This window comes from Procambarus clarkii, chromosome 77 (assembly GCF_040958095.1).
Source record: "Procambarus clarkii isolate CNS0578487 chromosome 77, FALCON_Pclarkii_2.0, whole genome shotgun sequence".
Lineage (NCBI taxonomy): Eukaryota > Metazoa > Arthropoda > Malacostraca > Decapoda > Cambaridae > Procambarus > Procambarus clarkii.
In genome coordinates this window covers 14,359,528-14,387,502 of record NC_091226.1, presented here as the reverse complement: position 1 = coordinate 14,387,502, position 27,975 = coordinate 14,359,528, and the positions used below count along the sequence as shown (strand labels likewise).

At 42.5% G+C, this 27,975-nt stretch overlaps 1 protein-coding gene across 1 annotated transcript in view; it reads right to left on the bottom strand.

Annotated features, from left to right (window-relative positions):
* The window catches only part of LOC123747163 (uncharacterized), a 92,405-nt gene that overhangs the window by 62,755 nt on the left and 1,675 nt on the right, over window positions 1-27,975 (bottom strand). The window contains exon 2 of the mRNA XM_069313996.1: window positions 26,708-26,837. Coding sequence (XP_069170097.1) covers window positions 26,708-26,837 — 130 coding nt within the window. The remainder of the gene's footprint in view (window positions 1-26,707; window positions 26,838-27,975) is intronic.

Genomic DNA, 27,975 nt, shown 5'->3' with positions numbered 1-27,975 from the left:
TTAAAAAGAGGAAATTTTGCATTAATGAGTATTGTCATATATCAACGAGAAATTCCACAGGAGCCGTGATGTGGATTCGAACCTGTACGCTGGGTATTCCCAGATCGTAAACTGAGCCGATTCGACCGAACACTTACAGTGGGTGAGCGCGTAAATGCGGAAATCTTAAGAGCTGTGAGTATGAGATTTTAAGATTTGGGGTAAGATTGTGTTTCGGAGAGGCTGCAGGATCCAGTAAGTTTAGAAGAACTTCGGCTTCAACTCTTTTAACCCTGTCGTAGCTCAGTCGGTTAAAGACAGCGTCTGGGATGCTCACAGACGTAGGTTCGAATCCTCGTCACGGCCCTTGTGGAAAGATTATGGTGACTTGTGAGTGTGTGGCGGTAATCCATATTAATAGGAGTACTTGTGCAGGCATTCCCTGGAAACACAAACCGAAATTGTCTCTATTTTCCGCTTGTTACAACTTGTAATAAAGTTGTTACATTTTGGCTTAACGTGTTTATGACGTATTAGAACGTTGTTACAACTTGCTATATTGGTTGTTATAACTGGTTAGGAGGTGTTAAAACTTGTTCGAACGTTGTACCAACGTCGTAGTTTCGCTGTGTGTTTGGCGGGTTGTCAATTACCATGACAGTCCTCTCATGGGGTAAACTCCAGCTCCTGGACCCCACTTGTAAGCAGCAGAGTATAGAGCAGTTTTGTATTATTATTTTTCTCTTAAACACTCTAGTAATGTTGCCATGTATGTTAAGGAAGTGGCAACCCAAACAGTAGGAGTGACCAAACTCACCAGAATCTTTCTCTAGTCAGTTTGGAGACTGTGGAGAGTCCCTCTGGTCAGTTTGGAGACGTGGAGAGTCCCTCTGGTCAGTTTGGAGACAGTGGAGAGTCCCTCTGGTCAGTTTGGAGACTATGGAGAGTCCCTCTGGTCAGTCTGGAGACTGTGGAGAGTCAGTCTCTCCCTCTTACCCATCCGGAAAGCTGACAGACTCTCCTGATCTAAATATCATAACCCAACCTGCTTCCTACTCAAGACACTCACATAAGCGAGAGTAGAGTGGACAGAGAAGTCTCTGCTGACTTAGGAAGGTCAACAAAGCCTCTTGAAGAAGACCAGGACGATTGTGTGATCTTGTTGCTTAAAAATCCACAAGTTCCGTGACGAAGGTTCGAATGCATTTGACGCATCACGCTATTCCGGTCGGCCGTGCGGACAGCACGCTGGACTTGTGATCTGGTGGTCCTGGGTTCGATCCCAGGCGCCGGCGAGAAACAATGGGCAAAGTTTCTTTCACCCTATGCCCCTGTTACCTAGCAGTAAATAGGTACCTGGGTGTTAGTCAGCTGTCACGGGCTGCTTCCTAGGGGTGGAGGCCTGGTCGAGGACCGGGCCGCGGGGACACTAAAGCCCCGAAATCATCTCAAGATAACCTCAAGATCTGTAACTTTCGTGTTCTGACATTTTAAATGGCTACTCTTTCCTGGTTGAGCAAATATTATTCTTTCTGTTGACCAGACCACACACTAGAAAGTGAAGGGACGACGACGTTTCGGTCCGTCCTGGACCATTCTTAAGTCGATTTTGATAAGGGAATGTTGTTAAAGATTTAGCTACTCAGGACGAAGTGTCCATGTAGCACGGGCTATGGTGAGCCCGTAAGATAAGGGAAAGAGGCAAAGCAAGAGAGAGGTAAAGAGATGACAATCTTAGAGGAAGAAAAGGCAAGGTAAAAGGTATGAAAGGTAAACCCCTCTCTTGCCTATTGTCTTGCTTCCTTCCCTTAGCAAAATTGACTTGAGAATGGTCCAGGACGGACCGAAACGTCGTCGTCCCTTCACCTTCTAGTGTGTGGTCTGGTCAACACATTTCAGCCACGTTATTGTGACTCCTCGTCTGCATTAATATATCTCCCTGAGCAGTTTGGAGAACATGAAAGGAACATGAAAATTGCAACTTTATTTGTTGTAAATCTGAGTCTTCACCCTAGTAAAATGATCAAGTTGTTTCGTAGAGGTGACCACAGGATTTCCAATACCCAGACTTTCTGTTTTCAAAAGGGGGAAGGGAACAATGCGCCTCACATCAGTACTTTGAAAGACCTTTGGTCATATGCAGGCGATGAGTCACAATAACGTGGCTGAAGTATGTTGACCAGACCACAAACTAGAAGTTGAAGGGACGACGACGTTTCGCTCCGCCCTGGACCATTCGAAATGTCGTCGTCCTTTCAACTTCTAGTGTGTGGTCTGGTCAACGCCTTTGGTCATTTTGCAACTACAACAAGCTACAACTGTCCAGTTTAGAAAGTCCAGGATTGGACTTGTTGCCTGGCTGTAAGGAAGAGCATTTCTCAGTTGAAAGAATTGGAAGTAATATTCAAGATTTTTTGGAATTCGGGAAAATGATTGTGGATTATAACTAGTGGAGAGGACATGTGATTTATTGACATTCGTCTTAGTGCTTTATCTCGGTTATTCTTAACTCTTGAGAGGTGTTCTTAACTCTTGAAGGTTGTTCTTAACTCTTGAGAGGTGTTCTTAACTCTTGAAGGTTGTTCTTAACTCTTGAGAGGTGTTCTTAACTCTTGAGGGGTGTTCTTAACTCTTGAGGGGTGTTCTTAACTCTTGAGAGGTGTTCTTAACTCTTGAGGGGTGTTCTTAACTCTTGAGGGTTATTCTTAACTCTTGAGAGGTGTTCTTAACTCTTGAGAGGTGTTCTTAACTCTTGAGGGGTGTTCTTAACTCTTGATAGTTGCTCTTAACTCTTGAGGGGTGTTCTTAACTCTTGAGAGGTGTTCTTAACTCTTGATAGTTGCTCTTAACTCTTGAGGGGTTGTACTTAACTCTTGAGGGGTTGTACTTAACTCTTGAGAGGTGTTCTTAACTCTTGAGGGGTGTTCTTAACTCTTGATAGTTGCTCTTAACTCTTGAGGGGTTGTACTTAACTCTTGAGGGGTTGTACTTAACTCTTGAGGGGTTGTACTTAACTCTTGAAGATTGTTCTTAACTCTTGAAGGTTGTTCTTAACTCTTGAAGGTTGTTCTTAACTCTTGAAGGTTGTTCTTAACTCTTGAAGGTTGTACTTAACTCTTGAGGGGTTGTACTTAACTCTTGAGGGGTTGTACTTAACTCTTGAGGGGTTGTACTTAACTCTTGAAGGTTGTTCTTAACTCTTGAAGGTTGTTCTTAACTCTTGATAGTTGCTCTTAACTCTTGAGGGGTTGTACTTAACTCTTGAAGATTGTTCTTAACTCTTGAAGGTTGTTCTTAACTCTTGAAGGTTGTACTTAACTCTTGAAGGTTGTACTTAACTCTTGAGGGGTTGTACTTAACTCTTGAGGGGTTGTACTTAACTCTTGAGGGGTTGTACTTAACTCTTGAAGGTTGTTCTTAACTCTTGAGAGGCTGTTCTTAACTCTTGAAGGTTGTTCTTAACTCTTGAAGGTTGTTCTTAACTCTTGAAGGTTGTTCTTAACTCTTGAAGGTTGTTCTTAACTCTTGAAGGTTGTTCTTAACTCTTGAAGGTTGTTCTTGACTCTTGAAGGTTGTTCTTAACTCTTGAAGGTTGTTCTTAACTCTTGAAGGTTGTACTTAACTCTTGAGGGGTTGTACTTAACTCTTGAGGGTTGTTCTTAACTCTTGAAGGTTGTTCTTGACTCTTGAAGGTTGTTCTTCACTCTTGAGAGGCTGTTCTTAACTCTTGAGAGGCTGTTCTTAACTCTTGAGGGTTGTTCTTAACTCCTGAAGGTTGTTCTTAACTCTTGAATGTTGTTTTTTAACTCTTGAGAGGCTGTTCTTAACTCTTGAATGTTGTTCTTAACTCTTACAGACGTTTGTCGTCTAAGTGTCCTTAACTCTTAATTGCTTTAAAATGTTAAGAAAATTTAGTGGTATGGTTAATTACAAATATTAATATTTTTTTAAATAAACTCACTAATTGTAATCTGAAAGAATATTTTTCTGTTTTAATTACTACTCAGCAATTAGTTTATTTGTCTGATATATATATATATATATATATATATATATATATATATATATATATATATATATATATATATATATATATATACATACTCAGTCGTCCTGCCTCCGAAGATACTTATGAGTGCTTTGGCGAAACACGTCCTTTAGTAACATGCGTTAGCTCTATTAAAATTTAACAATTATAACTGGTTAATGTTTTAAACTTCTAAAGAAAAAGAATATGAAAAATATAGAATTTTCTAAAATAATTTGTTCAACCTCTTTCAGTCATATGTGTGTGTGTTTGCAGTGAGAGATATATTGTCGTAATCAAATTTTACTCTATGCAATTGCTTGCAATAAGGTGCATATAATTTCCTTTCTCATGCACGTGCAAGTGAAACACATTCCATCGTCAATCGTGAAAGATCCCATCAATTATCATTAGCTGAGGCAATGTCCTCACGCTAATTAGCGGAGAGACTATCAACTACCGCCATCAATTTCACTTGTTTACAGGTGAGTGTGTGTCTATTTGCAATCGTTTGGTCCGCCTCTTCGTCATGTTCCAACCAATTGTCGCTGAGTGCTAGTTTGCCTGTTGTTAATTTCACGCATAGATACCTTGGGCCAGATTCACGAAAGCACTTACGCAAGAACTTACGAACCTGTGGCCAGATTCACGAAGCAGTTACGCAAGCAGTTACGAACGTGTCCATCTTTCCTCAATCTTTAACGGCTTTGGTTACATTTATTAAACAGTTTACAAGCATGAAAACTTGCCAATCAACTGTTGTTATTGTTATAAACAGCCTCCTGGTGCTTCGGAGCTCATTAACTGTTTAATAATTGTAAACAAAGCCGCCAAAGATTGAGGAAAGATGTACAGGTTCGTAAGTGCCTGCGTAAGTGCTTTAGTGAATCTGGCCCCTGCTTAACAGCTGTTCCTCTTTGCCTTTGCCATTGCAATAAATCAAATTCCTAATTACCAGTGGCTGAGGAAATTCTTGCCTCACGTCTAAGTCAATTTCTAAAAACTACTAATTAGAGTAACAGCAATTTCTGTCGTCTAATGTTGCATTGATGCTCTTCAATAAAGCGAGATAGGAGAAATATCATCCGTCGTCTTTGCAATCTTGAGGTTATCTTGAGATGATTTCGGGGCTTTTAGTATCCCCGCGGCCCGGTGCTCGACCAGGCCTCCACCCCCAGGAAGCAGCCCGTGACAGCTGACTAACTCCCAGGTACCTATTTACTGCTAGGTAACAGGGGCATTCAGGGTGAAAGAAACTTTGCCCATTTGTTTCCGCCTCGTGCGGGAATCGAATCCGCGCCACAGAATTACGAGTCCTGCGCGCTATCCACCAGGCTACGAGGCTCCCTCGTAGGGTAAAGGGTAAAATATTGGACAAAAATGTGAATGTTTCACTAGCCACTCAAAATGGATGAGATAACCAAGCCAACATTTCCGGATTATTAATTGCAGTGACTGGAATTAGATTACATTGCATGGAGACGATACGAGCCTGCAGATTTGGGGATTACATTGCACAACACACTGCAGAGTTGGGGATTACTTTGCACAACACACTGCAGAGTTGGGGATTACACTGCACAACACACTGTAGAGTTGGGGATTACTTTGCACAACACACTGCAGAGTTGGGGATTACATTGCACAACACACTGCAGAGTTGGGGATTACTTTGCACAACACACTGCAGAGTTGGGGATTACATTGCACAACACACTGCAGAGTTGGGGATTACATTGCACAACACACTGCAGAGTTGAGGATTACTTTGCACAACACACGGACCTGCAGAGTTGTGGATTTACAACGGGATGTAGAGGTGATACCGTAGATTTCAATATATGAGTTGTGTTCTACGGCAGATGTGGATTAATAGCTGCTCTAATAATTCGGGATTTGGAAAAAATTATCCATTCTTGTTGTCGGTTATAGAATAATCTTCAGGGTTGTGAATATCTGAAGATAGCAGGTTATCTTGAGATGATTTCGGGGCTTTAGTCGAGGACCGGGCCGCGGGGACACTAAAGCCCCGAAATCATCTCAAGATAACCTCAAGATAGAGTGAAAATTATAAAAAGATTCTTTCACGAACGTGAGAAAAAATATGAAATAAGTACGAGAAGGCCGAGCAGCCTTAACGAGCGGCTTCGTAAAGTGGGAGATGAAGACACCTGGCTCTCAGACGATAACAGTTAATTAGGAAGCAGGTGGAGGGAAGCTGACTACCTGGAAAGACGTCTCCATGGAAGCCTACCTCATGACCAAGACGCAGACTGGAGCCTCTTGGGTAACAAGGCAACCCGTTCTCGCACTTGCTTATAGTCAATATTGGCTTATTTAATAAGTGCATATGTGACATACTAATTGGTTGTGAATATTTTAGTTTACCTTGAAAAGCTTCATAGAAAACACCGACCTCACCTAGCCTTCTTAGTATGTTAAGATAAGCATCTTATTGCTTCTTAATTACAATTATTACTTAACCTATCAATGGTATAACTTAAGTAATAATTGTAATTACGAAGCAATAAGATGCTTATCTTAACATACTAAGAAGGTTAGGTAAGGTCGGTGTTTTCTATGAAGCTTTTCAAGGTAAACTAAAATATTCACAACCAATTAGTATGTCACATATGCACTTATTAAATAAGCCAATATTGACTATAAGCAAGTACGAGAACGGGTTGAACAAGGCCATTGAAGGTGATTCTTCGTCTTCAGGGTTGTGATAACCAAACTACAACTTAGTAGAGGTTATCTTGAGGTTATCTTAAGATTTCGGGGCTTAGCGTCCCCGCGGCCCGGTCCTCGACCAGGCCTCATTTTTTTGTTACACATCCCCCAGGAAGCTGTCCGTAGCAGCTGTCTAACTCCCAGGTACCTATTTACTGCTAGGTGAACAGGAGGCATCAGGGTGAAAGAAACTGCCTATTTATTTGTACCTCCACCGGGGATCGAACTCGGGGCGGAGGGATGGGGGGGAAAGCTTTTGATCTTAAATAAAGACCGAAATCTGGTTCAAAATCTTGTCCAAAGAGTCGCATCGTACCTCAGGCAGCGGGTACACGAGTTGATTGACAGTTGAGAGGCGGGACCAAAGAGCCGAAGCTCAACCTTCCGCAAAGTACAACTAGTTGAGTACTCATCTCTAACATCACACATTTCTCAAATTTCATCTTTTTTTCAATTTTGTTGTTTTTTATAAAACACAAATGCATATTGTAAACACAAATTAAACCCCATTGTATAATGTGTAAACAATTTTGAAGCAAGAAAGTCACATGTGTTTGACGCCAGAGTTCGCCTGGTAATTACTGTCATTTGCTCTCTGTTAATGACTCTCTGTTTATGGAGACATTGCAGGAATATTCCTGTCTCCGTTGCAGGAATATTGGAAATTTCTCTAACGGCGGGCATGCAGAGCTCTGCTTCCACTCAGAGAGCTCCCTGAGTGGCTGTGGAGCCAGCCACTCAGGAAGAACCCTGAGTGGCTGGCTCTGCAGAGCTAAAGTTTGTATAGCTTTAAATCCCCTCATGTTAGCCTTCCTGACAGTTAGTGGGAAGTTGGGACTCTCGCCTCTATTGCTTCTAGAGTCTCGCTCGGGTTGTGTGAGATTTCTGAAGTGGCTGTTTCCCCCTTCTCAGTTGGTTCGACTCTCCTGGGGGGGAGAGGGGGGGGGTTTTAAGCGTGTGTGGGGTCAGGTCTACAGTGGCTGGCACTGTTGTGACACTGGCACGGCTGACACCACATATGTAGTGACACTGCCACAGCTGACACCTCATATCTTGTAAAATTGGCACAGTCGACATGAGAAGGATAAGTTCTGACACTGACAGAGTTGACAAGTTCTGACACTGACAGAGCTGACAAGTTCTGACACTGACAGAGCTGACACTGATAGAGATGACAACTTCTGACACTGACACACAGACAACTTGACACTGACAGAACTAACACCCTAAACAATGCAACACCAACCAACACTGCCCTCCACCCAACACTCTCCTCCACCCAACACTGCCCTCCACCCAACACTCCTCCACCCAACACTGCCCTCCACCCAACACTGCCCTCCACCCAACACTGCCCTCCACCCAACACTGCCCTCCACCCAACACCGCCCTCCACCCAACACTCCCCTCCACCCAACACTGCCCTCCACCCAACACCGCCCTCCACCCAACACCGCCCTCCACCCAACACTCCCCTCCACCCAACACTGCCCTCCACCCAACACTGCCCTCCACCCAACACTCCCCTCCACCCAACACTGCCCTCCACCCAACACCGCAAGGTTGCTACTCCACATACGAGGTGAAAATTCCAAATACTGAGATCAAAGGTATGACAACACACATAATTAGTTTATAAAAGCAATGGATCAACACGCTGCAACATAAATTCTTTGCATTAGCAGCATGCAATGATGCACAACTGATGCGTTGACGGGTTATACAACAGAGACAGATGCGTTGACGGTTATACAACAGTGACAGATGCGTTGACGGTTATACAACAGTGACAGATGCGTTGACGGTTATACAACAGAGACAGATGCGTTGACGGGTTATACAACAGTGACAGATGCGTTGACGGTTATACAACAGTGACAGATGCGTTGACGGGTTATACAACAGTGACAGATGCGTTGACGGTTATACAACAGAGACAGATGCGTTGACGGGTTATACAACAGTGACAGATGCGTTGACGGGTTATACAACAGTGACAGATGCGTTGACGGGTTATACAACAGTGACAGATGCGTTGACGGGTTATACAACAGTGACAGATGCGTTGACGGTTATACAACAGAGACAGATGCGTTGACGGTTATACAACAGTGACAGATGCGTTGACGGTTATACAACAGTGACAGATGCGTTGACGGGTTATACAACAGTGACAGATGCGTTGACGGGTTATACAACAGTGACAGATGCGTTGACGGGTTATACAACAGTGACAGATGCGTTGACGGTTATACAACAGTGACAGATGCGTTGACGGTTATACAACAGTGACAGATGCGTTGACGGTTATACAACAGTGACAGATGCGTTGACGGGTTATACAACAGTTAGAAACAGATGCGTTGACGGGTTATACAACAGTGACAGATGCGTTGACGGGTTATACAACAGTTAGAAACAGATGCGTTGACGGGTTATACAACAGTGACAGATGCGTTGACGGGTTATACAACAGTGACAGATGCGTTGACGGTTATACAACAGTGACAGATGCGTTGACGGGTTATACAACAGTGACAGATGCGTTGACGGTTATACAACAGAGACAGATGCGTTGACGGGTTATACAACAGTGACAGATGCGTTGACGGGTTATACAACAGTGACAGATGCGTTGACGGGTTATACAACAGTGACAGATGCGTTGACGGGTTATACAACAGTGACAGATGCGTTGACGGTTATACAACAGAGACAGATGCGTTGACGGTTATACAACAGTGACAGATGCGTTGACGGTTATACAACAGTGACAGATGCGTTGACGGGTTATACAACAGTGACAGATGCGTTGACGGGTTATACAACAGTGACAGATGCGTTGACGGGTTATACAACAGTGACAGATGCGTTGACGGTTATACAACAGTGACAGATGCGTTGACGGTTATACAACAGTGACAGATGCGTTGACGGTTATACAACAGTGACAGATGCGTTGACGGGTTATACAACAGTTAGAAACAGATGCGTTGACGGGTTATACAACAGTGACAGATGCGTTGACGGGTTATACAACAGTGACAGATGCGTTGACGGGTTATACAACAGTGACAGATGCGTTGACGGGTTATACAACAGTGACAGATGCGTTGACGGGTTATACAACAGTGACAGATGCGTTGACGGGTTATACAACAGTGACAGATGCGTTGACGGGTTATACAACAGTTAGACAGATGCGTTGACGGGTTATGCAACAGTTAGACAGATGCGTTGACGGTTTTACAACAGTGACAGATGCGTTGACGGGTTATACAACAGAGACAGATGCGTTGACGGGTTATGCAACAGTGACAGATGCGTTGACGGTTATACAACAGTGACAGATGCGTTGACGGGTTATACAACAGTGACAGATGCGTTGACGGGTTATACAACAGTGACAGATGCGTTGACGGGTTATACAACAGTGACAGATGCGTTGACGGGTTATACAACAGTGACAGATGCGTTGACGGTTATACATCAGTGACAGATGCGTTGACGGGTTATACAACAGTGACAGATGCGTTGACGGTTATACAACAGTGACAGATGCGTTGACGGGTTATACAACAGTGACAGATGCGTTGACGGTTATACATCAGTGACAGATGCGTTGACGGTTATACAACAGTGACAGATGCGTTGACGGTTATACAACAGTGACAGATGCGTTGACGGGTTATACAACAGTGACAGATGCGTTGACGGGTTATACAACAGTGACAGATGCGTTGACGGGTTATACAACAGTGACAGATGCGTTGACGGTTATACATCAGTGACAGATGCGTTGACGGGTTATACAACAGTGACAGATGCGTTGACGGTTATACAACAGTGACAGATGCGTTGACGGGTTATACAACAGTGACAGATGCGTTGACGGTTATACATCAGTGACAGATGCGTTGACGGTTATACAACAGAGACAGATGCGTTGACGGGTTATGCAACAGTGACAGATGCGTTGACGGTTATACAACAGTGACAGATGCGTTGACGGGTTATACAACAGTGACAGATGCGTTGACGGTTATACATCAGTGACAGATGCGTTGACGGTTATACAACAGTGACAGATGCGTTGACGGTTATACATCAGTGACAGATGCGTTGACGGTTATACAACAGTGACAGATGCGTTGACGGGTTATACAACAGTGACAGATGCGTTGACGGTTATACAACAGTGACAGATGCGTTGACGGGTTATACAACAGAGACAGATGCGTTGACGGGTTATACAACAGTGACAGATGCGTTGACGGTTATACAACAGTGACAGATGCGTTGACGGGTTATACAACAGTGACAGATGCGTTGACGGGTTATACAACAGTGACAGATGCGTTGACGGTTATACAACAGTTAGACAGATGCGTTGACGGGTTATACAACAGTGACAGATGCGTTGACGGTTATACATCAGTGACAGATGCGTTGACGGGTTATACAACAGTGACAGATGCGTTGACGGGTTATACAACAGTGACAGATGCGTTGACGGGTTATACAACAGTGACAGATGCGTTGACGGGTTATGCAACAGTTAGACAGATGCGTTGACGGGTTATACAACAGTGACAGATGCGTTGACGGTTATACAACAGAGACAGATGTGTTGACGGGTTATACAACAGAGACAGATGCGTTGACGGGTTATACAACAGAGACAGATGTGTTGACGGGTTATACAACAGTGACAGATGCGTTGACGGGTTATACAACAGTTAGAAACAGATGCGTTGACGGGTTATACAACAGTGACAGATGCGTTGACGGGTTATACAACAGTTAGACAGATGCGTTGACGGTTATACAACAGTTAGACAGATGCGTTGACGGTTATACAACAGAGACAGATGCGTTGACGGGTTATACAACAGAGACAGATGCGTTGACGGGTTATACAACAGAGACAGATGCGTTGACGGGTTATACAACAGAGACAGATGCGTTGACGGGTTATACAACAGTGACAGATGCGTTGACGGTTATACAACAGTTAGAGACAGATGCGTTGACGGTTATACAACAGAGACAGATGCGTTGACGGGTTATACAACAGAGACAGATGCGTTGACGGGTTATACAACAGAGACAGATGCGTTGACGGGTTATACAACAGAGACAGATGCGTTGACGGGTTATACAACAGTTAGACAGATGCGTTGACGGTTATACAACAGAGACAGATGCGTTGACGGGTTATACAGCAGAGACAGATGCGTTGACGGGTTATACAACAGTGACAGATGCGTTGATGGTTATACAACAGTTAGACAGATGCGTTGACGGGTTATACAACAGAGACAGATGCGTTGACGGGTTATACAACAGTGACAGATGCGTTGACGGGTTATACAACAGAGACAGATGCGTTGACGGTTATACAACAGTGACAGATGCGTTGACGGGTTATACAACAGAGACAGATGCGTTGACGGGTTATACAACAGAGACAGATGCGTTGACGGGTTATACAACAGAGACAGATGCGTTGACGGGTTATACAACAGTGACAGATGCGTTGACGGGTTATACAACAGAGACAGATGCGTTGACGGGTTTTACAACAGAGACAGATGCGTTGACGGTTATACAACAGAGACAGATGCGTTGACGTGTTGGCTATTATGGACAGATGTGTTGAATATTCAGAGGGGGTATATACCATCCTTTAGAGCAGCGAGGACAGAATCAGATGGCGTCGGAAGCGATTTGGCTATATTAAACTTGTATAGAGTCTCTCCAGGTCGTCTCAAGGCTCTAAGATATTGTGTAATATTGCGAGTGTGTGAGGCAATGTGTGGGGTGTTTGTGAGTGGCTCACGAAGCTCAGAGGGATGCTACATATCGTCTTCTTCGAGGTCGAGGGTCCCTACAAGCGCAACCAGAGGTGGTACTACTTATATTGTGTAATGTTGGGGAGGTATCACCACCACCATAACCACCACTACCACTACCACCACCACTACCACCACCACTACCACTACCACCACCACTACCACTACCACCACCACTACCACTACCACTACCACTACCACCACCACCACCACCACCACCACCACTTCCACCTACCTCTACCACTTCCACCACCACCACCACCACTTCCACCTACCACTACCACTTCCACCTACCACTACCACTTCCACCACCACTACCACCACCGCCACTACCACTACCACTACCACCACCACCACTTCCACCACCACTTCCACCTACCACTACCACTTCCACCTACCACCACCACTTCCACCACCACTTCCACCACCACCACCACTACCACCCCCACCACCACCACTTCCACCACCACTTCCACCTACCACTACCACTTCCACCTACCACCACCACTTCCACCACCACTTCCACCACCACCACCACTACCACCCCCACCACCACCACCCCCACTACCACCACCCCCACTACCACCACCACCACCACCACCCCCACCACCACCACCACCACCACCACCACCACCACCACCACCACCACCACCACTACCTCATATCCAAAATCTTGCAATTTTCCAACCTGTCACTCGTACGGTCACGCTGCCCAACAGGCTCGACCCGTGGTCCAAACCTTGCAACGGTTGAGTAGGAAAAAAGTTAAATTATGGGCAAAATAGCCATCCCCAGGTGGATAGTAAATAGTGCCCAATAGCTGCGGCCTTGCACTTCCATTTTATTCTGTGGATGCGAGGCGTGACATATCTTATCAGAGAGAGTCAATAAATTCTTTGTTGCAATAACATGCTTGAGACGCCATTGAGAATATTGTGTCTTAAATTGAGAACCGTCTCAATGTTGGTGTGAAATGTGGTGGCGTTGGTTCAGTTCTCTCTCTCTCTCTCTCTCTCTCTCTGTATCTGTCTCTGTCTCTCTCTGTCTCTCTCTCTCTCTCTCTCTCTCTCTCTCTCTGTCTCTCTCTCTTTCTGTCTGTCTCTCTCTCTCTCTCTCTCTCTCTCTCTCTCTCTCTCTCTCTCTCTCTCTCTCTCTCTCTCTCTCTGTCTCTCTCTCTTTCTGTCTGTCTCTCTCTCTCTCTCTCTTTCTGTCTGTCTCTCTCTCTCTCTCTCTCTCTCTCTCTCTCTCTCTCTCTCTCTCTCTCCTCTGTATTTACCTTCTCATGAAGAAGAAGAGAAGGCAAGGGGGACCAAGGACCTTCTCCTGGTCCCCTTGTTTACATTCCCTTCTTGATTATCTTATATATATTATCAGGATTAAATTCCAGCAAATATTTGTTTGCCCATTAGGAATGTTTGTGATGTTTCTGCTGTAACTTTCTGCAGGCGTCCTCTGTTTCTACGTTGCTCATTAGCTTTGCGTTATCTGTAAACATAGATATGTACAAGCTGAATCCTTGGGGTAAGTTGTTCACATCAATTATGAACAGAGGTGGTTCCAGTAGAACCCCTTGTAGGACGCCAGTAGCTCAAGTTCGTTTATTGAGACAATAAGATAAATCTTAAAGGGATAGAGTAGCTTAGGCTATTTCTATCCCCCTCTACTTCAAATCCCTCGAGGGATACACAAATCCAGTGAGTACAAATTAAGGAATCCCAATACAAGAATCCCACTTAACATTGCAGGTTAATACAGTAAGGTGTGTTTTCAGCTTTGAGAGCTAACCCAGCTCTCAGCTTTGCATATATACTCAGATATTACTCTCTTGGTTATCCAAGAGGTCAACTTATCCGGGATTTACATTTCTCAGGACAGCTGGGTATTTCCTCATGGTAAATCCCCTTGCTGGTTAATCCCCTTGAAAAATCCCTTGTCTGGTTAATCCTTAATCGTAAATCCTTTGTGAGAAATTCCTTGGTCACAAATCAGAGTTATCTTTTTCTTAGATTACAATGTTCTAATGTTAAATATCCATTGATAAACAATATATAAATTTCATGCGATCAATACTTCATAGTAAATTGTAAATTTAAATATTCTGTAGCCATAGCATTATCATGGTCAATATGTCATTATTTTTTTGTTTTTTTCTTGTGATTTTTTCTCGCATGATAAAAGTTTGTTGAGTTAATTTCATTTACAATATTATGTGTTGTGATGTATAGAATACAATAGTATAGTTGTATATTTGGGTACGACATATACATTTGTTGTACACAGGGGTACCCAGTGGTACCCGGGGGTTTTAGCCTCCCCCCTACATCATCTGTCTCCCCCCTCACCCTTACAACAACCCCCTACTCCCCTCACCCCCTCCCCTATTTAATGGGGCTAGCCCCGGGCGTCAGTCATTCGAAAAGGTTCAAATACCCAATGAGGTTATACCCAATTACGGTATATCCAAGGTCGTTATACCCAATAACGAATCCAAATATTAAGTCATACAGTATATCCTAAATATCCAGGCGTCTATATTTTATCCAGTCTCACCACTCACTGTAATTGTAGCAGAATGGTAAATTCTTTAAATAAATGTTAGTTACATATCTCACATGATAATTCTGTATGACAACTGAGTTCTCGAGTTCAGAAACGCCTACACACAGATTCGAAATTGTAATTGAAATAAGTTTATTGAGGTGTAAATACACACAAAGGAATGAGGTAGCTCAAGCTATTCTCACCTCGTTCAGTACGTGTTAATATTTATATATATATATATATATATATATATATATATATATATATATATATATATATATATATATATATATATATATATATATATTGTGACGGTAACGCGTTGGTGTTCGGCTGTTTAAGGCTAGGGGTATGGCCTCGTCACATGTTATAAAAAAAAAGAAAAACTGGAACTTCGTCTGTGGTAAGGTAAGGAGAAGACACACAAAACACAAGTAAATTTTAACAATGAAATTTTAATTACGTTAAATAAATCAAAACATGAAAAAATGGACAAACAAATTCTTATAATAAAATCAATCAATCAAAATAATAAGAATACTTAAATGACACAATGAAAAGTTACGTTAAGATAAAATAACAAGAAGTGCAACACAAAAGTAAATGGGAGGTGCTGGAATATTGGCTTTAAGCTATCACCTCTCTCAGTACACGCTAACGTCTAGCTGGGAGGAGTGATAACCACGAAAGCACTGAACATTCTGAGGTCTGAGGTCGTGGCGACCCCAGACATCAAGTAGTATGGGGGGGCGAGTGCAGGTGCAGCCAGACCGGCGACCAATCAGCGGGGCCGGTAGCGATCAACGAGTAGTTTGGCGGTTTCAGTCTGAACAGGTGTCTCTGGCTGCAACGTTTTGCGCTCTGGCAAGCCTTGCTGGTGTTGTTGTCGTTGTTGGACATTTCTTCCATAGTAGTTTTATATAACCACAACGACGTAATTGTGGAGGGAAGAGCAGGCTCAATCTCTTGAAGGAGATTATCGTCACAATATATATATATATATATATGTCGTACCTAGTAGCCAGAACTCACTTCTCAGCCTACTATCCAAGTCCCGATTTGCCTAATAAGCCAAGTTTTCATGAATTAATATTTTTTCTCAAATTTTTTTCTTATGAAATGATAAAGCTACCCATTTCATTATGTATGAGGTCAATTTTTTTTTATAGGAGCTAAAATTAATGTAGATATATGACCGAACCTAACCAACCCTACCTAACCTAACCTAACCTATCTTAATAGGTTAGGTTAGGTGGCAGAAAAAGTTAGGTTAGGTTAAGTTAGGTAGGTTAGGTTGTCGAAAAACAATTAATTCATGAAAACTTGGCTTATTAGGCAAATCGGGCCTTGCATAGTAGGCTGAGAAGTGCGTTCTGGCTACTAGGTACGACATATATATATATATATATATATATATATATATATATATATATATATATATATATATATATATATATAATATTTCGAAATGATTACTTAATCCTCGATAGACTATTTGGATTTTAATCTCACTTTATAAGAGATGAATGTTGTTGACCTTTTAAACTACATGTTGCATTGTGCGGCTGGATTTCACCAACGATTTGCTGACACGCAAGCAGAGATTTGCACCAGGAAGCATTACAACACCTAATTCCCCCATTCATAGACTTATCCCTTGAGCTTTCAAACTCTTGTGTCCACTCTTGGCTTTTTTTTTTTTTTTTTGAGGTATATACAAGAGTTGTTACATTCTTGTACAGCCACTAGTACGCGTAGCGTTTCGGGAAAGTCCTTAATCCTATGGTCCCTGGAATACGATCCCCTGCCGCGAAGAATCGTTTTTTCAACCAAGTACACATTTTACTGTTGCGTTAAACAGAGGCTACAGTTAAGGAATTGCGCCCAGTAAATCCTCCCCGGCCAGGATACGAACCCATGACATAGCGCTCGCGGAACGCCAGGCGAGTGTCTTACCACTACACCACGGAGACTGCTTCTCCTTCAGCTCCTGATCTCAATGATTCACTCAAACTCCACAAAACATCTATGCTAATGTAGCCACTACAAAGAATTTTTATCTGGTTCGTATCCCTTATCTTCCATCTTAACAAGAACTCGGTAATGTGACTCGGTTATAGTGGCCGGAATACGCCTGGGAGCCGGTCGGCCGAGCGGACAGCACGCTGGACTTGTGATCCTGGGTTCGATCCCAGGCGCCGGCGAGAAACAATGGGCAGAGTTTCTTTCACCCTATGCCCCTGTTACCTAGCAGTAAAATAGGTACCTGGGAGTTAGTCAGCTGTCAAGGGCTGCTTCCTGGGGGTGGAGGCCTGGTCTAGGACCGGGCCGCGGGGGACACTAAAAAGCCCCGAAATCATCTCAAGATAACCCTCTCAAGATAACGTATTTAGCACATTTCGACTTGATAATGACCCATGATGGACCGAAATGTCGCCGTCTCCTTATCTTTCAATATGTTTCAGTCTTCACTTCCACTTAATACATACACCAACAGAACCTAAACCCCTAACCTAAGCCTAACTATACATAAAAAATTTAATACATACTAATATACTAGTATACATACTGTATACTAATATGTATACATCAGAACAAACCTATTTTGAAAACATTATGATAAAATTGGAGAATGTGTTATGGGGGAGGAGCAGCCGCATTAACGAGCTTGTTCTTAACGAGTATAGTTGGGTTGTTTGGGTTAAGTGACATGTTGAATACTCCAGCAATTCAAGGAGTTTCACCACTAGGGCGCGAAATCCCTTGTGCGGTGGTACATCGCGATTCGCGCTATGTGCGGGAAATATTAGCGGTTCAGCGGAAAATATTAGCGGTTCAGCGGAAAATATTAGCGGTTCAGCGGTAAATATTAGCGGTTCAGCGGAAAATATTAGCGGTTCAGCGGAAAATATTAGCGGTACAGCGGAAAATATTAGCGGTTCAGCGGAAAATATTAGCGGTTCAGCGGAAAATATTAGCGGTTCAGCGGAAAATATTAGCGGTTCAGCGGAAGATATTAGCGGTTCAGCGGAAAATATTAGCGGTTCAGCGGAAGATATTAGCGGTTCAGCGGAAAATATTAGCGGTTCAGCGGAAAATATTAGCGGTACAGCGGAAGATATTAGCGGTTCAGCGGAAGATATTAGCGGTTCAGCGGAAAATATTAGCGGTACAGTGGAAAATATTAGCGGTTCAGCGGAAAATATTAGCGGTTCAGCGGAAAATATTAGCGGTTCAGCGGAAAATATTAGCGGTTCAGCGGAAAATATTAGCGGTTCAGCGGAAAATATTAGCGGTTCAGCAGAAGATATTAGCGGTTGAGTGGAATATATTTCAAATATCAATATATAAGTTTGTTCTACCGAGTCAGTGCTGCGTTCAAAACACCTTAAATAATTGAACAAATCCACAAGGGCCATGACTAGGGTTCGAACCCACGTCCGAGAGGATCCCAAACACTGCCTTAATCGACTGAGCTACGACATGGTAAAAAGAATTGCAACCGGGAAGTCATCCAGACTTACCACCGGAGCCTGCAGCCTCTCCGAGACACAAACCAGGGTTTACTCAACCTTGAGTAATTACTTCCTAAAATACGTGAAATACTTTCACAGAATACTCAAGCGCTCGTTGACGCTCACTAATACTCAAGCGCCCGTTAACGCTATTTGGTGACCCGTATTTAATCACCTTAAAGAGGACAATCGGGGATTTTTTTTCCAGTTCAGAGTCTCAAGGGGAGTTTATATAAGCAGTAAATTAATTTTTTTGAGGCCGAACAAAGCTGTTTATTCTCGAGTCACGACATGATGTCATTGACCAAAGTGCCACAAAGCAAAGGAGTGCCAAAGTGCCGTCTTTGTCCACTTTGTAGTCAAAGTGTCGTCAAATCATTCTAATGATTTGTGGCCCCCGTGAATTAATTGGTTATTTGAGCAGTTTTTTCAATGATTTTGTTTATGGTAAATCTTGCTGGGATGATGTTAATTAACTCTTATATACAGTTGGAAATACAACTGTTTTTGTTGAGTTTTTTCTGTTAATGGGTATTTGGTTTGATCAGGAATTGGTTGTAACAATTATATGGGGTTGTTGAAGTAGATGGAGCCATTTGAGTTTACTGGTGTCGTTGGGCCACAAGGTAAAGTAACCATCTGAATATAGGGAAACTGAAATATATTTCCTCGTAATTACGTGTAAAACATGTAGAGAAGATTTGTATTTTAATTAAGTGAATATTTTTTTTTAAGTTTTCTTGATTTGCCACTCCGTTATAAATACAATCTTCTTATGTATCCAGACTCTTTGGTCCCGCCTCTCAACCTTCAATCAACTGGTGTACAGATTCCTGAGCCTATTGGGCTCTATCATATCTACACTTGAAACTGTGTATGGAGTCAGCCTCCACCATATCACTGCCTAATGCATTCCACCTGTTAACGACTCTGACACTGAAAAAGTTCTTTCTAACGTCCCTGTGGCTCATTTGGGTACTCAAGTTTCCACCTGTGTCCCCTTGTTCGTGTACAAACCCTTTGTTAAATAATCTGTCCTTATCTACCCTATCAATTCCCCTTAGAATCTTGTATGTGGTGATCATGTCTCCCCTAACTCTTCTTTCTTCCAGGGACGTGAGGTTCAGTTCCCGTAGTATTTCCTCGTAGCTCATACCCCTCAGCTTGAGTACAACTCTGGTAGAGCCCTTTTGATCCTTCTCGAATTTAGTCTTGTACTTGACTAGAAACGGACTTGAAGCTGGAACTGCATACTCCAAGATTGGTCTGACATATGTGGTATACAAGGTTCCAAATGATTCCTTACCCAAGTTTCTAAAGGCAGTTCGTATGTTGGCCCACCTAGAATATGCCAATGATGATGATGTGTGTGTGTGTGTGTGTGTATTTATCTTTGAACTACAAAGATAAATTATTCTTTGTAATTATATTGAGTTGAAACCAAATAGATGACGCAAAAAATTATTGATATTGTTGAATATGCAATATTGAAAGAGATGAATACAAAGGTGATGTGGCAATCATCATATCACGAAGCTGAGGCAACAGCTGCTTTTTCCAGCTCAAGCTGCAAGGATTGGAAATAGATTGGAGGTAAAAATTGCTTTTATGCAGTTGGAAGAGTCGTATATAAGGAATTTCCAATGTTGAGAGGTGAAGAGGTGGTGAGAAGAGTTTATATGTAACAGAGGTTCCACTAGAGTTATCTAGAGCGGATTTTATGGAAAAGGCGTGATGAGGCCTGGAAAAGGCATGATACTGCCTGGAAAAGGCATGATACTGCCTGGAAAAGGCGTGATACGGCCTGGAAAAGGCGTGACACGGCCTGGAAAAGGCGTGATACGGCTTGGAAAAGGCGTCATACGGCTTGGAAAAGGCGTAATACGGCCTGGAAAAGACGTGATTAGGCCTGGAAAAGACGTGATGAGGCCTGGAAAAGACGTGATGAGGCCTGGAAAAGACGTGATGAGGCCTGGAAAAGACGTGATGAGGCCTGGAAAAGGCGTCATACGGCTTGGAAAAGGCGTAATACCGCCTGGAAAAGGCGTCATACGGCTTGGAAAAGGCGTAATACCGCCTGGAAAAGGCGTCATACGGCTTGGAAAAGGCGTAATACGGCCTGGAAAAGGCGTGATACGGCCTGGAAAAGGCGTGATACGGCCTGGAAAAGGCATGATACGGCCTGGAAAAGCCGTAATACGGCCTGGAAAAGGCGTCATACGGCTTGGAAAAGGCGTAATACCGCCTGGAAAAGGCGTCATACGGCTTGGAAAAGGCGTAATACCGCCTGGAAAAGGCGTCATACGGCCTGGAAAAGGCGTAATACGGCCTGGAAAAGGCATGATACGGCCTGGAAAAGAGAAAGTCAGGATGATTTTGCCAAAAAAAGGTGGAATTTAATCTCTATCGTGAAGATTGGTGGATAAATATATAGATTTTAAGCTTAATGGATTAGTGGGATACACTGACAAAAATCAACCCAAAGACTTAATCCAGAAGCTTAAACAGAATCTCTCAAGCTGAAGCGAGATGCTATGAATGATAGCCAGAAATGATATCTAGTGTTAAAACCTTGCAAGAATGCAAATCATAGTTGCAACAGAATCCTGTAAGTGGCTTCTAACCCTGTATTTCCCCCCAGCATCCCAGACCTAACCAGATGCTGCAAAGTGTTAAATCCTTGCAAGAATGCAAATCATAGTTGCAACAGAATCCTGTAAAGTGGCTTCTAACCCTGTATTTCCCCCCAGCATCCCAGATCTAACCAGATGCTGCAAAGTGTTAAATCCTTGCAAGAATGCAAATCATAGTTGCAACAGAATCCTGTAAAGTGGCTTCTAACCCTGTATTTCCCCCCAGCATCCCAGACCTAACCAGATGCTGCAAGGCTCTATAGTGCAAAAAAGTATCCGAACTTTGTTTATTCCTTATACGTGAATGTATTTCCTACATAACTTTTCTTGCGCTCAATAAAACATTCACTTTCGCTGGCCTGGGATCGAGCCTTTCTTCTAGGGGGAGGGGGGAAGGATTTGGAAAATAGAAAGGTGTAGAAGAGATATGGAAGAGGAGGAAGAGAAAGTGAAAAAGAGAGGGATAAAAATAGGAAGAGGTAGGGAATATTGTAGTGTGTTTGTGTGTGTGTATTCACCTAGTTATATTCACCTAGTTGTGTTTGCGGGGGTTGAGCTTTGTTCTTTTTGCCCGCCTCTCAACCAACTGTTTACTAACTACTTTTTTTCCACACCCCACACACACACACACACACACACACACACACACACACACACACACACACACACACACACACACACACACACACACCAGGAAGCAGCCCGTGACAGCTGACTAACTCCCAGGTACTTATTTACTGCTAGGTAACAGGGGCACTCAGTTTGAAAGAAACTTTGCCCATTTGTTTCTACCTGGTGCGGGAATCGAACCCGCGCCACAGAATTACGAGTCCTGCGCGCTATCCACCAGGCTACCAGGCCCCTGTGTATGTATGTATGCGTATGTGTGTATGTGTGTGTGTGTGTTCAAGCTAAAAAAAATGGCCCAACTGAGAGTAGAGAGAAACAAATAGCCACGCGCCAAGATGAATCAGGAGGAGAAAGAGTGAGAAAATTACCTAATCTTCAATATTTTTCATTGGTGGCAGCGGTGGGAACGAGCCATCTTTGGGGCGGAGGGGATTGGGGGGATGATTGTGAGGTCAGGCCTCGGTGAGAGAGGTGATTGTGAGGTCACCCTTCAGTGATTGTGAGAGGGTGGTGAGGCTGGTCACTTCTGGAAAAGGGAGAATGGTGTGTGAGGGGAAAACTCAGCTGGATTTGACGTTTCAGCTTAGCTCTCAATTCCTGGACGTGGATGACGGTCTGATGGAAGAATTGAATAAAGGCGAAATCCGCGAAATAGGATTGCGATCTCAGCATTTAGCCGCGATAAAAGTGAGAGCTTAAAAGGAGTTGAGAAAATCACTAAGATGTTTCTCAGAAGAGCAAGATGTGAAAACATCTTTGAAGCAAATTCGTTGGAAAGCTTCAAAAGTATCGTTCCGACGAAGCTGTGGCCGTAACAGCTTGGATAAGAACATAAGAACAAAGGCAACTGCAGAAGGCCTATTGGCCCATACGAGGCAGCTCCTATTTATAACCACCCAATCCCACTCATATACATGTCCAACCCGCGCTTGAAACAATCGAGGGACCCCACCTCCACCACGTTACGCGGCAATTGGTTCCACAAATCAACAACCCTGTTACTGAACCAGTATTTACCCAAGTCTTTCCTAAATCTAAACTTATCCAATTTATACTCATTGTTTCGTGTTCTGTCTTGTGTTGATACTTTTAATACCCTATTAATATCCCCTTAGATATAAGTTTTTTAAGCTTTCGCGCATGGGTCAATAGAAGCTTACTTAAGTGGGTCAATAGGCACTTGTTCGTATGGGGACAATATTGTTGGCTCGCATGGGGGTAATAGGTGCTGACACGTATATCAACTCGCTTGTATGGGTCAATACAAGTTGGCTTGGATAGATCAATTGGTTGAAATGGATCACTATGAACTAGCTTGTATAGATCAATAGTCTCTGGCTGAAATGGGTCACTATGATCTATCTTGTATAGATCAATATGCTCCTGGATCGCATCGGTCAACTAGATTTGACTCTCTTCGGTCAATATAATAACAGATTAATAAATGCAACTGTAGAAAGCCTATTGATCCATACGAGGCACCTCCTATTTACATGTACCCAATCTCATGCCTATGTCTAACCTACGCTTGAAACAATCGAGCAATTCTACGTCTATTTTGTTACCCAGTAATTTGCTTCTTAAATCTACAGCCCTATTTTAAAACCAGTATTTACCCTGGACTTTTCCCGAGTCTATATTCAATTTAGATCCCTTATTATGTGTTCTATTTTGTCTGGGTAATATTTACAACCCCATTTGTATTTCCGTTGTTGTACCTATATTACACACACACATACACACACACACACAGGCGGGATCCAAGAGTCAATGCTCGATCCTGCAGACACAACTAGGTGAGTACACACACACACACACACACACACACACACACACACACACACACACACATACACACACACACACACACACACACACACACACACACACACACACACATGTATGCCACATATGTAAGACCAATCCTGTAGTATGCGGGTCCGGCATGGAGCCCGTTCCTTGCCAAACACAAGACGAACCTGAAAAAAGTTCAGAGGTATGCCACTAGACTAGTCCCGGAACTAAGAGGCATGAGTTACGAGGAAAGGCTTCGTGAAATGCACCTTACGACACTGGAAGACAGACGAGTAAGGGGAGACATGATCACTACCTACAAAATTCTAAGAGGAATTGACAGGGTAGATAAAGAAAGATAAACTGTTTAAAACGGGTGGGATACGAACAAGGGGACACAGGTGGAAACTGTGTACCCAAATGAGCCACAGGGACGTTAGAAAGAACGTTTTCAGTGTCAGAGTAGTTAACAGATGGAATGCATTAGGCAGTGATGTGGTGGAGGCTGACTCCATACACAGTTTCAAGTGTAGATATGATAGAGCCCAATAGGCTCAGGAACCTGTACACCAGTTGATTGACGGTTGAGATGCAGGACCAAAGAGCCAAAGCTCAACCCCCGCAAGCACAATTAGATGAGTACACAACCCCTGAATGCAGCCCACTAATTCAACACCCACGCAGCCTATTTACAGCAAGGTGAACATAAACATCAGCAGAAAGAAACTCAAACCAAAACGTCTCGCCTGGGAACCGAACCCGGGTTCCTGGACTCTGCCTACTTGGTCCCTAAATGTGTGCAATCGTTGCAAGAGCAACAACAGTTCTCAAAAATTGCAAAGTTGAGGAGAGTTATGGCCCTAGAAAGTAAAAATAAGCAAGGAGGATATCACGTTAAAAAAGGTGTAATTATTAAAGCAGGATATATCCTCAAGGAGGAAGGAACCCTTAAGGGGAAACTTGCTTTTATCTGTCTTGGCCTTCAGGTAATCAATCATAATTACCACGTCCAAGTGTCTTCATCCGAGAATGATCACCCCCACCCCCCCTCTTCCTATCATTCTTGGGCTTCTTTTCCCATATATATATATATATATATATATATATATATATATATATATATATATATATATATATATAATAGATGACAGTGTCAGACCACGGAGGAAAATTGAAACAGGAATTTCCTTAAGTACTTTCGTATATTAATACATCTTCAGAAGGAGTTTTCCATGTTTCCACTCCTTCTGAAGATGTATTAATATACGAAAGTACTTAAGGAAATTCCTGTTTCAATTTTCCTCCGTGGTCTGACACTGTCACATTTTTAATCACGTGTTTATTTTCGTGATACACACACACACATTATATATATATATATATATATATATATATATATATATATATATATATATATATATATATATATATATATATATATATATATATATATAATATCCCCTTTTGATCTCTATTTCCCCTTTGTTCTTAGTGTCTCCCTTTGTTATTTTTTTATATCTTACTTTTGGTTTATTGTTCTTTGCGAGTTCTTTGTTCATTTTTCATGTTTCTTGATTTTCTTAAAGTTTTCTAAGATGTTTTTCCTTTGAAATCAAATCTCAATTTTATAATTAACAAAGAACAAAAATTATACATGTTGTGAATTTGTTCATTGATATCATGTTATTGTTATTTCTCTGTGTATTGTTAACAAGTTTTTATTGTGTTATATAAATTGTTATTAATTCCCATCTATCTCCTCTGTTCTTTTATGTAACTTTTGTTCACTTTTCCACGCTGCTTTTCCTCCTTTTCTTGTGAGGATATTGTGCAGAGTAAATGTCTAGTGTACAGAAATATTATATATATCGTGATCATGTCCATGATGGTTTAAATTTGGTGCAACGAAAAATAGTTTTAAGTCTTCTGAAAATTACTGTGGCGTTCTGCTTGAAAATAGTATTAATTAGTTTACAAGTAGGAGAGTATTCGGCAATTTTAAAAACCAGATAAATAGTGTAAACATTAATTATTTAAAATTAAAATTAATTCTGGGAAGTGTTTTCTTATTAGTTAAGCCTCCGTGGTATAGAAAATGGGTTTTATTCCCATCAAAGTTTGGTCTGAGCTTTGCCTTAGACAGCTTAGGGAAGATGTCTTGAAAGGGGTTCGAAGGCTGCCGGCTCCTAATCTAGAGGTGTGACACATTGTCTCATAAGTCAGCAGCCTTCGGGGTACCTTCAAAGACATATTCCTTAAGCCGTCTGAGGCAAATTTTGCCTCAATCATCTTCGGAGGCATCAGATAAAATCAAAATTGAGGAGATATCAAATCATTCTTCTGTACTTCTGAGGCATAAACAGTTTATAACATTCAGGAACTAAAATATTACAATTTGCTACAAAGTTCATTTATCATGAAACGAGACATGAATTAGACATGAGTTCGTTTATCATGAATTAGTTGCAGTAGAGAGTTTCAGAGTTACAGCTAGAGTAGAATTACAGGGAAGAAATGTATATGGATACCTCTGTTAATTAGGCAAATACATTTTACAAAATCTATAGAGTTTATTGCTAGCATAGAGGAAACGTACAAAAATGAACTGCAGGTGGTGTTAGAATGAGAGAACACAATAGGGGGATGTTACAAGAGGGGTTTACACAGTAGGGGGTGTTAGAAGAGAGGTAACACAATAAGAGGTGTTACAAGGTGGGGGTTACACAGTAGGTGATGTTAGAATAAGAGGGAACACACTAGGTGGTATTAGAAGAGGGGGTTACACAGTAGGGAGTGTTAGAAGAGAGGTAACACAATAAGAGGTGTTACAAGGTGGGGGTTACACAGTAGATGTTAGAATAAGAGGGAACACACTAGGTGGTATTACAAGAGGGGGTTACACAGTAGGGAGTGTTAGAAGAGAGGTAACACAATAGGGGGCATTACAAAAGTGGATTACACAGTAAGGAGTGTTAGAATTTAGGGAAAGATATAACTTACCTATAGATGGGTGTTGTAAGTGGCTCTCTGAACCACAGTAGAAGATAAATAGCGTCATCTGAAGGGTGGGAGACGTCACAGGGCAGTGTCGCTGACCCCCCCTCCACCCCCGACACTGCCACCACCGGTACTGTTGGAAAGGAAAGTGTCGTTAAGACAGGCTCTATAATTTCACAATGTCATGTAAATGCAGAAATAGATCTCCCTTGAAACACAAACCGTGACTGTATTTTCCGCTGGTTACAACTTGTAATAAAGTTGTTACATCTTGGCTTAACGTGTTTATGACGTATTAGAACGTTGTTACAACTGGCTATATTGGTTGTTATAACTGGTTAGGTGTTAAAACTTGTTCGAACGTTGTAGCAACGTCATAGTTTCGGTGTGTGTTTAGCTGGCTTGGTATAAAGATTTGTAGATAGATCGAACGCATTAGTTCTGTGATTGCTTGATTGTTTTAAGTGTAGGTTATACATACGAGTGTCGTTGGGGTTAAATGCGACCTGCATGGGGTTGAGCTTCGGCTCTTTGGTCCCGTCTCTCAACTGTCAGTCAACTGATGTACAGGTCCCTGAGACTATTTGGCTCCATTTTATGCAATAAAGTTCTCTCTTCAGATACAAACCATAATAGCCTCATATATTAAATGAACAAATCCACAACATTCCCTGCGTAGGTTCGAACCCTCATCACGGCCCTTGTGGATTTGTTCACGGTTCTCGCTGTTCTAATGTTCTTATGTTCTTATACAAACTGTTGTATTTCATATTCAACTTATATTAATAACTTTGTCCCTTATATTAATAAGACAAAGTTAGAGAAGATTCAGCGGTATGCCACCAGGCTCGTCCCGGAACTGAGAGGAATGAGCTACGAGGAAAGGCTAAAGGAGCTGAACCTCACATCCCTGGAAAACAGAAGAGTAAGGGGAGATATGATAACCACCTACAAAATTCTCAGGGGAATTGACAGGGTAGACAAAGGCAAACTCTTCACCACGGGTGGGACACGAACAAGGGGACACAGGTGGAAACTTAGTACCCAGATGAGCCACAGAGACGTTAGAAAGAATTTTTCAGTGTCAAGAGTAGTTAATAAATGGAATGCACTAGGAAGTGATGTGGTGGAGGCTGACTCCATACACAGTTTCAAGTGTAGATATGATAGAGCCCAGTAGGCTCAGGAATCTGAACACCAATTGATTGACAGTTGAGAGGCGGGACCAAAGAGCCAGAGCTCAACCCACGCAAGCACAACTAAGTACATCT